General features: G+C 45.2%; 1 protein-coding gene across 2 annotated transcripts in view; it reads right to left on the bottom strand.

Moving 5' to 3' along the window:
• The window catches only part of HGSNAT (heparan-alpha-glucosaminide N-acetyltransferase), a 29818-nt gene extending 15574 nt beyond the window's left edge, over positions 1 to 14244 (bottom strand). The window contains exons 1-7 of one of the 2 annotated variants that reach the window (XM_040243272.1): positions 13676 to 14244; positions 13284 to 13399; positions 8427 to 8563; positions 8085 to 8206; positions 5556 to 5625; positions 1848 to 1917; positions 1111 to 1208 (exon numbers count right to left, since the gene is read on the bottom strand). In XM_040243272.1, the coding sequence (XP_040099206.1) occupies positions 1111 to 1208; positions 1848 to 1917; positions 5556 to 5625; positions 8085 to 8206; positions 8427 to 8563; positions 13284 to 13367 (581 nt within the window). In that variant the 5' untranslated portion in view covers positions 13368 to 13399; positions 13676 to 14244. Of the gene's footprint in view, positions 1 to 1110; positions 1209 to 1847; positions 1918 to 5555; positions 5626 to 8084; positions 8207 to 8426; positions 8564 to 13283 lie in introns of both variants that reach the window. The other variant, XM_040243271.1, reaches the window with a different exon arrangement.
• Between the last annotated feature and the right edge of the window lie 1225 nt (positions 14245 to 15469).

Raw genomic sequence — 15469 nt, 5'->3', positions numbered from 1 at the left:
TCCTGGGTCAGGGAGACTCCCCTGGAGAAGGGACAGGCTACCCACTCCAGTATTCTTGGGCTTCCCGGGGTGGCCCAGATGGTAAAGAATCCACCTGCAAGGTGGAAGACCTGGGTTCGAGCCCTGGATTCGGAAGATTCCTGGAGGAGGGCATAGCACCCCACTCCAGTATTCTTGCCTGGAGAATCCCATGGACAGGGGAGCCTAGCGGGGGTTACAGTTCATGGGGTATACAAAGAGTCGGACACGACTGAGCAACTAAGCACAGCACACTGGAGCCCAGCCGACTGCTTTCACATCCCACGCGGTCCCTGTGTGACCTCGGGCAGCTTACTCAACTCTGAGGCTCAACTGCTCCATGAGAAATAGGGACGTTTTAGGAAGTATATACTTCACAGGACTGCTAAGAGATGAAAAGATGAAGACAGGTTGGAACTGGGCCTGGCGCACAGGAGGACTCGTGTTATGATGGTTTTTACTAGTATCATTACTGTTGCTACTGCCTGGCTGCAGACACACAGAAAGGGGCATTCAGAGCCCTGGGGAGGTGGGGTCAGGGGAGCCCTGAAAGTGTTCTGAAAGGTCTCAGTGGGGAGCAACAGAAGACCAGACCTGACACCTAGAGGTGTCTTCTCGGCCACATGGTCTCAGGCCTCATTGTCAGCATCTGGTCCTGGCCGCCATTCTGGACCGCGTGACTCTGGGTTTGCTATCAAAAGGGCCTGATGTTTGAGCTGTTCTGTGACTGCAAGAAGACAAGGCTGCCCCGCATTCCATTTCCAGGCTGGGGCACTGGCCCATCTGTGCAGCTGCTGAGCAGACAAAGGTGCCCGGGGCAGCTCCTCGCAGGCAGGAGTGATCCCCCAGCAGCTCCCGGGCCCCCAGGCCCCCGGGAGGTGGGTCTCAGCCTCTCCCTCCACTGCTCTGAGTGATCCATCTGCCTGGCTCTCACGACACTCTCGAGTCAGGAGAGGCTGCCACCGTAGCTTTACAGCAGGGGACCATCTCCAGCCTCGAGAGCAAAGGGCACCTGAAATACCTCCTGCGGCAAGTGTGTGTGTGCGTGTGAATGTGCCACCCGAGGCCACATGCCACCAGGAGCCCACGTACCCTCGGAACGTGTCCACACAGCGGAGGCGCAGCGGGGCTGCCGACCGACGCCAGGCCTCTGGTTGGGGGTCACTCACCCTGCTTGGGGACCCCAGCTCCTTCCAGAAAAGGGGAAAAAATGCAAATAGTTCATGATGCAAAAGAGTAAACCAGACTTTTCTTCTTTTAGGACAGAAACCAGCAGAGTGAAAGCTGAGGATCACTGTGCCTGGATGATACTTTCACTTGCTTCTGTAAAGACCCACCTAGAGATTAGGGTTTCGCACCTCTACTGAGTGGCCGGGCTGAGAAACAACCACAGAGGATGTCTGGGATAAGAACACCCGCAGGTATGTCCACAAGTGGACTCAGATGTGTCCATAAGGGACTGATTAACACAAGACAGGACATTTCATCACCACGGCAGGCCGTCACGTGTACAGATTTAATACTCATGTCTCTCATTCTTTCGCTTCAATCCTGACACTCTCTACTTAACTGGGTGTATTCAACAGTGCTGCCTGCGGAGTGGACGCGCTGTCCACACTGAGCATCACCATAGAGCCCGAGCTCCAGTCTCACAAAGAAGGAGGAGGGGGCGCCCTTCACGGGGGCCGGAGGGGCTTCTGGTGGTCAAGAAGGCAGGCGCCCGACCTGGCTGTGCACACGTAAGGCAGTCTAGATGACTACATAAGGGACTGTAAATTCCGAATCCAGAAAGACACCCAGAGCACACAAGACACATTCTAATCACTCACAGAATTGATGAGGCGATCAGTTTCCCGAGAATTGATTGCTTTAGAAATCCAATTCTGGAAGTCTTCCAAACTGTCAACAAATAAAAGGCCTAGTTAATTTATTTTCTTGGGCACAATTTTCAGCACATTATGCTGAAAGAAAATGAAAGCTCATATTCTATAAAGTCAAAGAATCAAACATTTTCGGTTTCAACGAAACCAAAGTAGAAACCAAAGTTCACAGCAGCAGTGCTTTCAAGCGCAGGACCCTGACAGCACGGCTGCCTCCGAGAGGAAGCAGGCGTAAAGACAGAGCCTTCCTTAAGAGCGTCGGGAGGGCAGATGACTCCGCTAGTCCCCGCGGCTGGAATTCTGGTTAAAGTCAGAGCAGCAAGGGGCGCAGCAATCGACCGCGCAAGGCGGCGATGGCGGGTCAAGCGTCCGCGGCCGTGGGAGGCGGAGGCACCGCGACCAGAGCGGCGGGGCGGGGCGGGAGGAGCCCAGAGGTGACCACACCGAGCCGAGCACGCCAGACAGAGAAAGGCCAACGCCGCGCGGCCCCGCTTCCACGTGGAACCTATCTCTGAATCAGAAACAGGCTCACAGACAGAGACGAGACCCGGGGTTGCCCAGGAGGATGGAGGGCAGCGGAGGGACGCAGTGGGCGTTTGAGATTAGCAGACGCAAACAGATACACAGTATACAGAACAGAGAAACAAGGACCCGCTGTACGGCTTGGGGAACTATACTCAACCTCCTGTGATAAACCATAATGGAAAAGAACATGAAAAAGAATGTCTATATATATGTGTGTATATATATAACTGAGTCACTTGGCTGTACAGCAAAGATTAACATACACTGTAAATCAATTATACTTCAATAATTTAAGTTTCAGAAATATCAGTAAAGAAACCCAGCAAAAACAAGAGTGTCAAGGTGAATGGGTGATTTTCTCTCGATTCTGATTTTATTAATATTTGTCCACCTTAAATGTAAATTAATGAAGCTACAGGCACCCTCACGCTATACACAAAAATAAATCAAAATGGCCTAAGGACTTAAAATATAAGACCATAAAACTCTTAGAAGAAAATATATACAAAACATTCTTTGATAATAATTGCACCCATGTTTTCTCAGGTTACTCTCCCAACGGAACAGAAATGAAAGCAAAAATAATTACACTTACAGGCTTTTGCACAGCAAAGCAAACCACGAACAAAGTGAAAGACAACCTACGGGCTGGGAGAACATATTTGCAAATGATGTGACTGAGAAGAGCTTGATTTCCAAAATACACAGACAGTTCTTACAGTTCAGTAACAACGATGGAGGAATGGATAAAGACACTGCAGTATATATATACAATGGATACCACTCAGCCCCAAAGACAAAAATGAATGAAATAATGCCATTTGCAGCCACATGAATGGACCTAGAGATGATCATACTGAGTGAGCTCAGAAAGAGAAAGCCCAATACGGTTATCACTCATACGTGGAATCTAAACTAGGACACAGGGAATCTCCTGGCGGTCCAGTGATTCAGGACTGCTCTTTCACTGAAGGGGGCATTGGCTTGATCTTTTGTGGGTGAACTAAGATCAAGATTCTGTAAGCCAAGCAGTGTGGCCTACCCCCCATCCCCCAAAAAATCCAGCCAGTTCAATTTTCCTATCTTTTTGCAAATTAATTGTTCAAAACAGTATACAAATATGATCCATGTATCCAATGCATATATTTTAAATTTCTTTTTTTCCCACTACAAGTCAACTCCCATTTTTTGTTTATTCAGCACTAATAATATCACTGTCACATGAAAAACTTTGAAAGAGAACCATATAATTGAGGGTGAAAAAGGAGAAGTTAAGATGCTGGACAAGAACTCTTGAGAGTCCCTTGGACAGCAAGGAGATCAAACCAGTCCATCCTAAAGGAAATCAACCCTGAATATTCATTGGAAGGACTGATGCTGAAGCTGAAACTCCAGTACTTTGGTCACCTGATGCAAAGAACTGACTCATTTGAAAAGACGCTGATGCTAGGAAAGGCTGAAGGCAGGAGGAAAAGGGGACGACAGAGGATGAAATGGTTGGATGGCATCACGGACTCAATGGCCATGAGTTGAGCAAACTCCGGGAGATGGTGAAGGACAGGGAAGCCTGGTGTGCTGCCGTCTATGGGGTCACAGAGAGTCAGACACAACTGAGCACTGAGCAACAACAACAAAAATGTTTAAAAACTACAGTTGGGAAATGAAAAGCACTTATATTCTTATACATGCTTGTTCCCCCAAGTGAAGAGGAGAGACACAATATACTCTTTTCTGACGACTTTTTCAGATTCTTTTCTAGTTCACACACATGTGAACGTTCTGGGGCTTCCAGGGGCAGCTGGAGGCTGACGGGAGACACAGGGAACTTCTGCTTTGCCCACAGGAGCATCTGCCCGCAGGCTGCGAAGGCAGAATCATGTGCAAAAGGGGTTTCAGTTCCACTAGGGGGCAGGGGAAGTTCTTCTCTTTGCAGGAGCCTGATGTCAGCTAGCTACTACTTCAAACATGATGCAATAGACACATTCACATGACATGCAGCAAATGAGGACTTCTTGGTGGCCCAGTGGTTAAGAATCCACCTGCCTATGCAGGGGATGCAGGTTCGGTCCCTGGTTCAGGAAGACCCTGCATGCCGTGGGGCAACTAAGCCCGTGAGCCACAACTACTGAGCCTGCGCACCCTGCCAGTGCTCGGCAACAAGAGAAGCCACCACAGTGAGAAGTTTGCCTGCAGCAGCTAGAGATTAGCCCCCATTCGTCACAACTAGAGGAAGCCCACGAGCAGCAACGAAGACCCAGCTCGCCAAGAAACCACACCAAATGAAAACACTCTCAGAAACTGGAACATTATTTGTATCTCATCACCATTCAAAGGGGTGCGCCTCCTCTGCGAGGACTGCGCTGGCTGAAAGGCAGTGAGGCTCACTGTCTGCTCGGGAGCAGGCAGCTCTCCTGCATAGCCAGGGTTCTCCGCCACGGAAGCACACTCTTTCTAAGTTCTTTCTTCCAGGTTGGATCCAGCTCACCAGGAGCATCATGCGGTGTTTCCTGAGACTCTCGCTGGCTGAGCATGCAGAAACTCAATGCTACTCCTTCGAAGAGGAGAGACCTTCCCTTGGAAAGATACTATGCTGGGCCTGAGTCTAGTTCACTGTCTTCTTCCTCTCCGGTTCACAGATCCACTCGCCAGAACGGCAGTTTACCAGCAGAGGGGAAGGAATTCCCTCTCTGAGCTGGCTGACCCTAACCAAGGGAGAGTCCACCCCGAGGTGGGAGGTCCTGGCCGCAGGAGCTGGGGCCAGAGGCACGGCCTCAGGGCTCAGAGCTGAGAGGAAGAAGAGAGTCAGGGTGTCAGCATCTCCCCAAACCATCACAGGCCACTTCCACACGCCACAAAGCAGCATCTGAGTCCTCCAGGAAACAGTGATTGCTCAAGCATTTTCTTCTACGTTTCAGCCGCATGGAAGAACTGAAGGTAAAGATCTATTCCAACTAGGTTATTATTTCCTTGAAGTCAGAGGCCATCTCCTATTTGACACGGAATCCCTAACAACTAGGATGGCATGGTGGACACAGTAAATTTTCATTTAATCCAGGAATAATGATCAAACTACCCTTTCTGAACACATTGTTTCTATATTCTATTTTCCCCAGTGTGCCTGCCCCAACTTACCTCAGCAAGAACCTCAGGAAGGACACCACGATGATGAGCGCCATGCCGACAAGGAACGCGATACCCACAGCTGCAAAAATAAAAGGAAACACGTCATCACCAAAAGTGTGGTCACAAGCATCGAGGCTGCCACGTCACTGCAGTTAATCTGTGAATGAAATGTGCAAACAGAATATGAAGAAGAATGTATTTATATGTACAAGCGAGTCACCTTTGCTGTACAGTAGAAATTAACACAACATTGTAAATTAACCGTACTTCAATAAAATGGAAAAGTTAAAAAAATGCAAACAAATAAAAATGGCAACATGAAGAGAAGGCCTATATCCCTTATGTGAAATTTCTTACTAACAATTGAGAATACAATTCATGACTAAAGTGCTAATTTTCATCACGAGAAATATCAAACATACTCAAAACTACAGACCATTGTATAATAAACCCATATACACTTGTAGCCTAGATTCTAGAATTTCAGACATTGTCACTCTTGCTTCATCTTCATTCTTTTTTTTTTTTTTCGCCTGAAGTCTTTTAGGCAAATCCCTGACATCAGTTATTTCACTCCCACATCTTTGGGATGTACATCTTTAACATAATGCAACCCTTGACCTGACTCCCCCACCCCCCAGAAGGACACAGCGTCATTTCCACAGGACTCTCTGCTAAAGACACACAACCTCTCCCTGGTCAAAGGAAGGCAGCAAGCAAACCCAAGTAAGAAGACAACTGGCCAGACTTCTTCAAAAGTGTCAAGGTGGTAAAAGATCAAGAAAGCCTGATTAGAAAAGATGAGGTTGGCTTAGAGGAAGCCTAGGAGACCTGACCACTAAGTGCCCTGGAACCCTGGACAGGAAGAGGACACTAGAAAGACAGCTGGAGGAAGCTGCGAAGTCCGAAGCTCAGCTAACAGCACTGGGTGCATGTCGGGTGCCTGGTTCCAGAAACTATATGAGGATCACGGTACTGTGATTCCACAGCTCAGGCGCTTAGGGGAAGCTGGGCGAAGGGCATATGGGAATGCTTCCTTGCAATGTTTCCATGAGTCTAAAGCTATTTCAAAATGAAAAGTTTCTTTAAAATGGACCTTTTGCTGTATAGGCACAACGTGATACAAAATTAATAACTCCCTGGCTAACACTGACTCCGTATTCAAATTTTTCCAGTTGTCTTGAAGACACGTTTTACAGTCTGTGTGTTCAAATCAGGACCGAGGTGAGGCTCACACCTTGCACGTGTTGTAACGCTTCTTAAGTCTTGTGCGTTCGTCCACAGTCACGGGCCTGATTTACACGAGGCTGGCCGTCTCCTATCAGGGCGCCTCATTCTCGGTCTAGATCTGCCAGGGCGCTCCCCTCCGGTGTTGCTGATCTCGTTCCTCTGTCCTCGGCGTGTGCTGCAGATGGGAAGGCAGCTGTTCAGCCTTGGTCGAGAAGGCCCACTTTCCCGGCAGGGACACTCTGCGGGTGCGGCATCTTCGCCAACGCGTCCCATCAGGAGCACCTCCTGCTTCCCACCGTGCACCTGATGCCCACGTTCGGGGGTGGAGGCCTGACCCCTCCCGTGTAAAGTCCCCCTTTCGTCGGATGGTTCCATTCACTCATGGTTTTTGCCTAAATCGATGATTTCATTGGGTGTTGCAAAGTATTCTGCCATATTATTAGCTGGATTCTTCTGTAAAGAATTTACCCTCTTCACCTAGGACTACTCCGTTATCCTAAAATAGTCAAAAACAGGAAAGGCATGACTGATGATCCTGCTTTTCCATTATTTTAATTGCACCAGTTAACATCAGGTGTCTTTGTCACTCCCAAAGGCAACCAAAATATTGTTTGTTTGGGGACGGGGGCCTTGTGCTTTTTAGCCTCATAGTGAACTCGTTGGTTTTTGTTATGTTCAGTGTGTTTCCATCAATTACTTCATTATTCTTTTAATGGTTGAATCTTCCCACGTTGGCCCTTTCATGTTGCCTCTATCTGATGTTCTTCTGACACAACCAAACAAGTCTTCAACAGCGTCACTGCGAACAGTACTTACTGTTTGGAACAGCCCCAGGGACTTCTGATAGTATCTACTAGGGACCCGGAACAACTCATTTCCTCCAGAGGAGTTATTAGAGACTGAACAACTCCTTCAGAACCCAAGAGGATGTCTGAACTGTCAAAGACACATACAGAAAACACTGTATTCTAAACCCTAAAACAAGGAAAGATACCTGACAGTCACCTGCCAGATTGCTAGCCAATTTCTAGTTTCTTTCCACTGCATTAACTGTTTTTGGCTTATTTATGCTTCAAAATTAAACCAAAAACAACTATGAGAATATGTGGATATATCAAATATTCTCATATATCACGTAATTTTCTTAGTATATACCAATGGCACAATAAATACACTACAAATATGCCATAATGAGATAGACAACCTGTAATCCAGGGTTTGAATTACACAACATGTTGCAAACAATACTCAAAAACTGAAATGGCTGAAAATGCAAACTCTCAGAATCAAGCAAGAGCATGTACGTACGAAGGTTACTGTCAACTGGCTCCTTGTTGACGACCAGGTCACAAGCAATTTCACTGACTCCGTCATGGACGTGCTTTACCAAGAGAGAATAGTTTCCAAATTCTCCAAATTTATACTCCAGCCTACAGAGGTTAGGTAAAATGAAGAAACACCGTTAGGTTAGAAAATAAGGAGCTAGATACTGGTGATGACGTCCAGACAGAGTGAGAGGCATTTCTGAGTGGAGACCAGGGAGGACACAGAAAGATACTCTGAAAGAAGGGAGAGCTAGAATCCAAACAGGAAAAAAAAAAGCAGAGAAAACTGCAGATTTCAGTAAGTCACATCAAAGCGGGTACGAACCTACAGACTTCCTTGTCCTCCGCGGTGTCGTTCAGCTGCAGGATGGATCCATGCTGGGTGCCCACGGCCACGGCTGCGACGCCCGGCCGCCCGACCTTCCTGCTCTGCGGGACGGTGGCCAGAACCTGGAGCAGGCACTAGAGATCCAAGCACAGGCCAGGGTTAGGGGTCTGGCAGTCTGCGGTGGTCGGATAACCAACTGAAGGGCCTGAGAAAACTTCTTCATGCTTGTAAATAATGTTAAAATTTCAGTAATTTAGGTCAAATTTGTCTATGTAAGTAGGTGTTGCTATGGAACTACACAAACCTTTATTCACAGGTCAATTCTTCACATCATTAACAAATAGAGCATCCATTAAATACTGCCTTTTATGGTTTTGCCTATAATTTAACAAATAAACATATGATTCTACTCAACTTGCCCATTTATAATGGTGTTAATTGATACATCATATTCTATCACATACTATAGTTAGGAATACTTAGGCTGCTTTCAAAGCTTTTATTATTTTGTATATAAATTATAGTTTTGAAAGACATAATTTAATGATATGACATTTTGATAATACATATTTATAATTTATAAAAATTATACTGTTCTTAAAGATCTACACATGATCTTCTTACTCCTTTAAATTCTTTCCCTGGGATAAATTTCCAAAAATGAGATTACTGGCTTAAAAAAAAATCATCATTTTAATGGTTCTTGTTACACATGGCCAAACAACATTCACATAAAATAAAAAAACTAACATTTATTTCTCAGAGCCTGACCAGGATGTCACATCCTTCTTGCTTTTGCTCAGGCGCTAGGAGTTTATAATACCACAGCATTCAGATTACATTTTTAATTATCGGTAGATGTGTTGTTGTTTAGTCGCTTTAGTCATGTCTGGTTCTTTGCGACCCCATGGACTGCAGCCCGCCAGGCTCCTCTGTCCATGGGATTCTCCAGGCAAGAATACTGGAGTGGGTTACCATTTCCTTCTCCAATGCGTACATGCATGCTAAATCGCTTCAGTCGTGTTTGACTCTGTGCGACCCCACGGACTGCAGCCCATCAGGCTCCTCTGTCCATGGGATTTCCCAGGCAAGAATACTGGAGGGGGCTGCCATTTCCTTCTCCAGGGGATCTTCCCGACCCAGAGATTGAATCCGAATCTCCTGCATGGTCAAGCAGATTCTTTACTGCTGAGCCCCACGGAAGCCCCTATCAGTAGATTAAATAATTCAATTTTCTTTGGCTCTTTTATGTTCCCTATGGTGTGAACCACGTTAGACACCTAGTTCCCGCAAACATAATCTTAGAAATCTGTCCTCACATACTGCAACATTAAGCATCTAACTCTCTCAAACACCTCCCCACTCTAATGCTTTCATCCTGCTACATTCTGCTGTCTATAAAGCTTTATACATTCACACTACTCTGGTGTATTATTTCTTCTGTTGCTTCATGAGCATAAAGATGTATTCTGCTTTTTTTTTTTAAGTTGTAGGGTGTTTTTACTTGAATCTACTTGGGGTATTCGATAGACGGGATCAGATAACTCCAGATGCCTTTTCCATGGTTTGCACTGTAGTATGTTCAACTGATGCACAAGTTAGTCTACTGGTCACACTCAGTTTGGGCCACTGGTCCTCGCTTTTCTCCCTGGCTGCACTCACCACTGTGCTCTGTGAGGCACCTCGTTGGGCAGAGCAAGGCTCTGGACCATCCGTTCACTTTCGGGCCATCCTCTGATTCACTTGCCCACTTAAAGTCTTTCATATGATCTGGAATTCTTTTTATGCAGCTTCTATAAAGTATCCATTGCTGTGTTAACAGCAACTGTGTTGACTGTATAAACTCATTTGGGAAGTACTGCCATTTTTCCTGTGTTTAATTATCACATCAGTGTACGATGGCCATCTCCCCATTTAGACTATAATCTTCCCATTTAAGTTTGATCGTTGCCCATATACACGACTTCTTATAGATCCCTCAAGGATGAAAATATAAGTCATCAGAAATCTCTCAGTATGCCAACTTATTCTACCTGATACGAGTTTAAGACTTTTTTATCCACATTAATTAGAAACACTGACCTGCATGTCTTCTCACGTCTTTGATAGGTTTTAAGATTAATACCCTGTAGAATGAATCAGATATCAAGCCATCATGTTTTTAATAGTTGTTATATTTAGCATGGGTTTATATAGATTTATAATTATTTATTATTTGAAAATGAAGGAAAAAGTGATCTATTTTTATGTTGAGAAATTCACTATAATTTTCCAGATTTCTTAATCAGTTGCTGATCTATTTATGTCCTCAATTTTATTATTATTTTTTTTTTGCCACACAGCACAGTATATGGAATGTCCCAGACCAGGGATTGAACCCAAGCCCCCTGCATTGGAAGCACGGAGTCTTTACCATTGGACCACCAGGGAAATTGCATGTCCTCAACTTCTTGAATCAATCTTCATATTACATTTTTTAAAGGAACTGATTTTTTTACTTTAAACTGATCAGTTTTAACTGTTCTTCGAACCATAATTATTTTAATCTCTGTTGACATATAAATTCTAATTTTATTAATTTCCATTGCTCTTTAAATATATCAGTAATTTATCACTTGTGTGACTTTTTAAAAAATTTTATTGGAGTATAGTTGACTTACACTGTTGTGTTAGTTTCTGCTGTACAACAAAGTGAATCAGTATATATCCCCTCTCTTTTTTTTTAGACTCTTTTCCCTTATAGACCGTTACAGAGCATGTGTGACTTTTATTTTTTGAAAAATCACTTGGCTCATTCTTATTCCCATTTTTTTCTCACTTTGTAGTTTCCATAGTTGCTGTTATTGCTTCCTTTTTATCTTGTTTGGATGATGACACTGATTTCCAAAACCCTGAGATCCTTACTCACTAGCTTTGCATTTCCCCTTTTCTTCCTGATAAACATAAAGCAGAATTCGGAAAGCGGACAGACTCTGAAGCTAGAGCAAGGGGTGTGGACCCCAGCATTGCCAAGTGACTGCTAGGGGCCCCAGGAGAAAGTCCCTTTCCTGCCCTTAATTTCAGCAGCACCGCTTGCAGAATCCTGGAATGCCGTGAGGATTATATGAGCTGTAACATGCAGAACACAGAGCAGGCCCTCATTAAACAGAAGCTGCGACTTGTATGAATTGTATTAACATCATCTTTATTGTGTGAAACATTTAGAAACAAATTTTCATAAGAATTGCTTTGGCCAGGTCAAAGATTTTCCATGAAATATTTACCTTTGTATTCTCTCTTCCATTATATTTTTGTTGTGTAGAGATATGAAATTGCAGAAAGTATTTCTGCCTGTTGTGTTTAGTCTCTTTTGACAAGACATGATTGATGTTTCATTAAATACGTAAACCTTCTTGTGTGATAAACCTTTCCTTGGTCTTAACCTGCCTTCTTAGTATCACCGATGTTCTGTTTCATATCCCTTTACAGAAGGTGTCACATACTGCTCCGTCACCTTCCCGCTGATGCCCATACTGTGGACTTTTAAAAATTTGCCTTTTAAAAAAAGCTGTTTACATTAAACAGGGGATTCCCTGGTAGCTCAGAGGTAAAGAATCCACTTGCAATGAAGGGGATGTGGGTTCGATCCCTGGGTTGGGAAGATCCCCAAGAGAAAAAAATGGCAACCCACTTTAGTATTTTTGCCTGGGAAATCTCATGGACAGAGGAGCCTGGTGGGCTAGTCCATAGGGTTGCAAAGAATCAGACACAACTTAGCAACTAAACAACACCACTAAACAGATCACTATCCATGAAAATTCCTCCTCTGAAGGTGGTACACTGAAGCTCTCAACTTGGAAGTAGACTATTTCATTTTACATGGAAGAATAGCCTTGTACTGAAAAAGCAATAAGGTTTAGCACAGGAGTAACACCTTCATATAAAATTCTTTATCATCAGAAGGGCCTCAGCGTGGGCCTCCCTCAGCCCTCACTACCCCTCCGTGGAGAAGGCCCGAGTCTCATCCCTTCCTTCTCTGGTTCAGCAAGAGGGTTATGCAGTAGGCAGAGAAGTCAAATAAAACACTATTAGTTCAGGCTTCATAAGGGGTCAAGCTGAACCAACTGCAAAGGCAACTATGCACACCCGCTGAGACTCCAGTCCTAGCGCATCTTTTCTCTACAACTTGAAAACCTGTCACACCCTAGGCCCCTGGAGAGTGCTTCTAAGGGCACAGGCCCTAAGAGGCAGCAGAAATGGGCAAGTGGCCCAGATTTGGTTTATGCTCTTACTGTGGCATGAAAGAGCACTTGTCAAATTAAAACAGAAACCCCAAAAACAGGTCTATCAATTTACTCATCTCATTGGTCTGAAAAAGAAGGGCAGGGAAAAGAGAAGATGAACAGATGTAGCCCACTGCCAGGCATTCTCCATGATGGCATTCCTTCTGAACCTTTATCTAGCCTTCCTCACCTGTAAAGCTAACATGTGGGGACTTCCCTGGTGGCTCAGAATCCACCTGCCAATGCAGGGACATGGGTTTGATCTCTGGTCTGGAAAGATCCCACGTGTCATGGAGTAATTAATCCTGTGCACCGACCCTGTGCTCTAGAGCCTGGGAGCTGCAACTACTGAGACCGAGGATGGAGAGCCTGTGCTCTGACACAAGAGAAGTCACTGCAACGAGAAGCCTGAGCGCCGCAACCACAGAAAGCCTGTGCAAAGCAACAAAAACCCAGCAGAGGCATAAGCAGATAAATAAAAGTATAAAACAACAACAACAAACTAACATGTTTGTTGGCTCATGACAGCACCAAGCTCACACCAGACTAGCCTCAGAAGAAACACAACTGTGAGCACACACGTGGCACCTACATGGTAACAGCGATCAAAATTCCAGTAGACGGTCAGGTTTGTCCCAGGCAGTTCATTATGGATGAGCAGCAAAGCCTGGTCCATCTTCAGCTCCACGTGCTTCTTTTTGTCTAAGTCTAGTAAGAAATAGAAAAAAAAAGAAAAATGAGGCACTTGAAAGATGGGTCAGAAAGTGGCACCGGAGTGAACAGCGGCTTCCCAGGAATGCTTCTCAAACGCTGGGGCCTCTTGTCCCTCGTGCCCCGTCCACACAGACGCACACAGGCAGCCAGTTCCCTCCCCTTCCACACGTGTGCCTCTACTACAAACGAGGGTTCGATTAACACCAGCCACACCTTACATTCGACAACCGCTAAGGTGTGAGGGGCACCGGTTTGGTAGTTTCCACGCACCTTCTCTGTGATAATATGACAACCTCGAGAGCTGGGAATTTCCTCCACCCTACAGATGAAGAAATGACGGCTCACGAGGATCGCATCACTACCCACAGCCACAGTTTTTCCGTGAACTCACTGGAACTCCGCATGTGTGACTCCCAAGCCCCAGCTTTCCTGGTCCACATCACTCCGCTCTGAGCCGGGACGGGCAGCCCGTGAGGCCTGCAGGACCCCAGGCAGCATCCCCTGGGGATGTGCACGCCCTTCACAGCCTGAGGAGCTCTGCCTGAGGTCACTTTGGTCTGGGGTTCAGGATCAACTGGGTCCCGTGGCAGATGTGAGGCGGGGAAGGAGAGAGCGGAAGTCTGAAGGACAGAAGAGCTCCCTGGCCTAGAGCTCATCACTTCGCCAGACGCTCTTTGGGTTCCAGGAGGGCGATACACTCTCTACTTCACTCTGCCCATTTGCTAGGAAAACAAGGTGACCTGTTATTGGCACGTATATCTGTGAGATGGAAGAGAAATTACCCTCTAGCTTCCAGGCAAAAGGAAAAAAGGGATGGGATTTCCCTGGTGGTCCAGTGGCTGTGATTCTACACCCCCAGGGCAGGGGGGCCTGGATCCGATCCCTGGTTAGAGAACAAGATTCCATATGCTGCCACTAAGAGTTCATATGTCGCAACTAAAGATCCTTCATACTTCAACTAAGACCCAGCAAAGCCAAAAAAATAAATGAAAATATTAAAAAAGAAAAAATTTTAATTACACTTTTATATTGGCGTATAGTTGATTTGCAATGTTGTGCTAGTATATAGCACAACAGGTAACAGAAAAATGATTTCATTATACATATATGCATTCTTTTACAGATTCTTTTCCCATATAGGTTATTACAGAAAAACAAGTAGAGTTCCCTGTGCTATACAGGACTTTGTTATCTATTATATCTATATCTCTCTATATATAATTTGCAATGTTAATCCCAAACTCCTAATTTATAACCACCCCCCCTCAACCTTTCCCCTTTGGTAACTGTAAGTTTGTTTCTGAAGTTTGTCTGTTTCTGTTTTGTAAATAAGTTCATTTGTATCATTCTTTTATTTTAGATTCCACATATAGTGATATCATATGATATTTATCTTTGTCTGACTTCTTTCACTTAAGAGGATGATACCCAGTTGCTTCTATGTTGCTGCAAATGACATTATTTCATTCTTCTTTATGGCTGAGTAATATTCCATTGTATATACGTACCACATCTTCTTTATCCATTCCTCTCTTGATGAACTGCTTCCATGTCTTGGCTATTGTGAACAGTGCTGCAATAAACATTCGGGTGCACGCATCTTTTCGAATTATGGTTTTCTCTGGGTACGAGTCCACTCTAAAGGAGATTGGTCCTGGGTGTTTTTTGGAAGAAATGATGCTAAAGCTGAAACTCCAGTACTTTGGCCACCTTGTGCAAGGAGTTGACTCATTGGAAAAGACTCTGATGCTGGGAGGGATTGGGGGCAGGAGGAGAAGGGGACGACAGAGGATGAGATGGCTAGATGGCATCACCGACTCGATGGACATGAGTCTGAGTGAACTCCGGGAGTTGGTGATGGACAGGGAGGCCTGGCGTGCTGTGATTCATGCGGTCGCAAAGAGTTGGACACGACTGAGCGACTGAACTGAACTGAGCTGGGTATATGCAAAGGAGTGGGGTTGCTGGGTCGTATTTTTAGTTTTTTAATGAACCTGCATGCTGTTCTCCCCAGTGGCTGCACCAATTTCCACTTCTACCAGAAGGTAATAATCTAAACTCTCT

The sequence above is a fragment of the Oryx dammah genome, unplaced genomic scaffold, assembly GCF_014754425.2.
Source record: "Oryx dammah isolate SB20612 unplaced genomic scaffold, SCBI_Odam_1.1 HiC_scaffold_7, whole genome shotgun sequence".
In the NCBI taxonomy this organism is placed as follows: domain Eukaryota; kingdom Metazoa; phylum Chordata; class Mammalia; order Artiodactyla; family Bovidae; genus Oryx; species Oryx dammah.
Note: the sequence above shows the minus strand (reverse complement) of the source record. Positions and strands in the feature narration are given on the sequence as shown.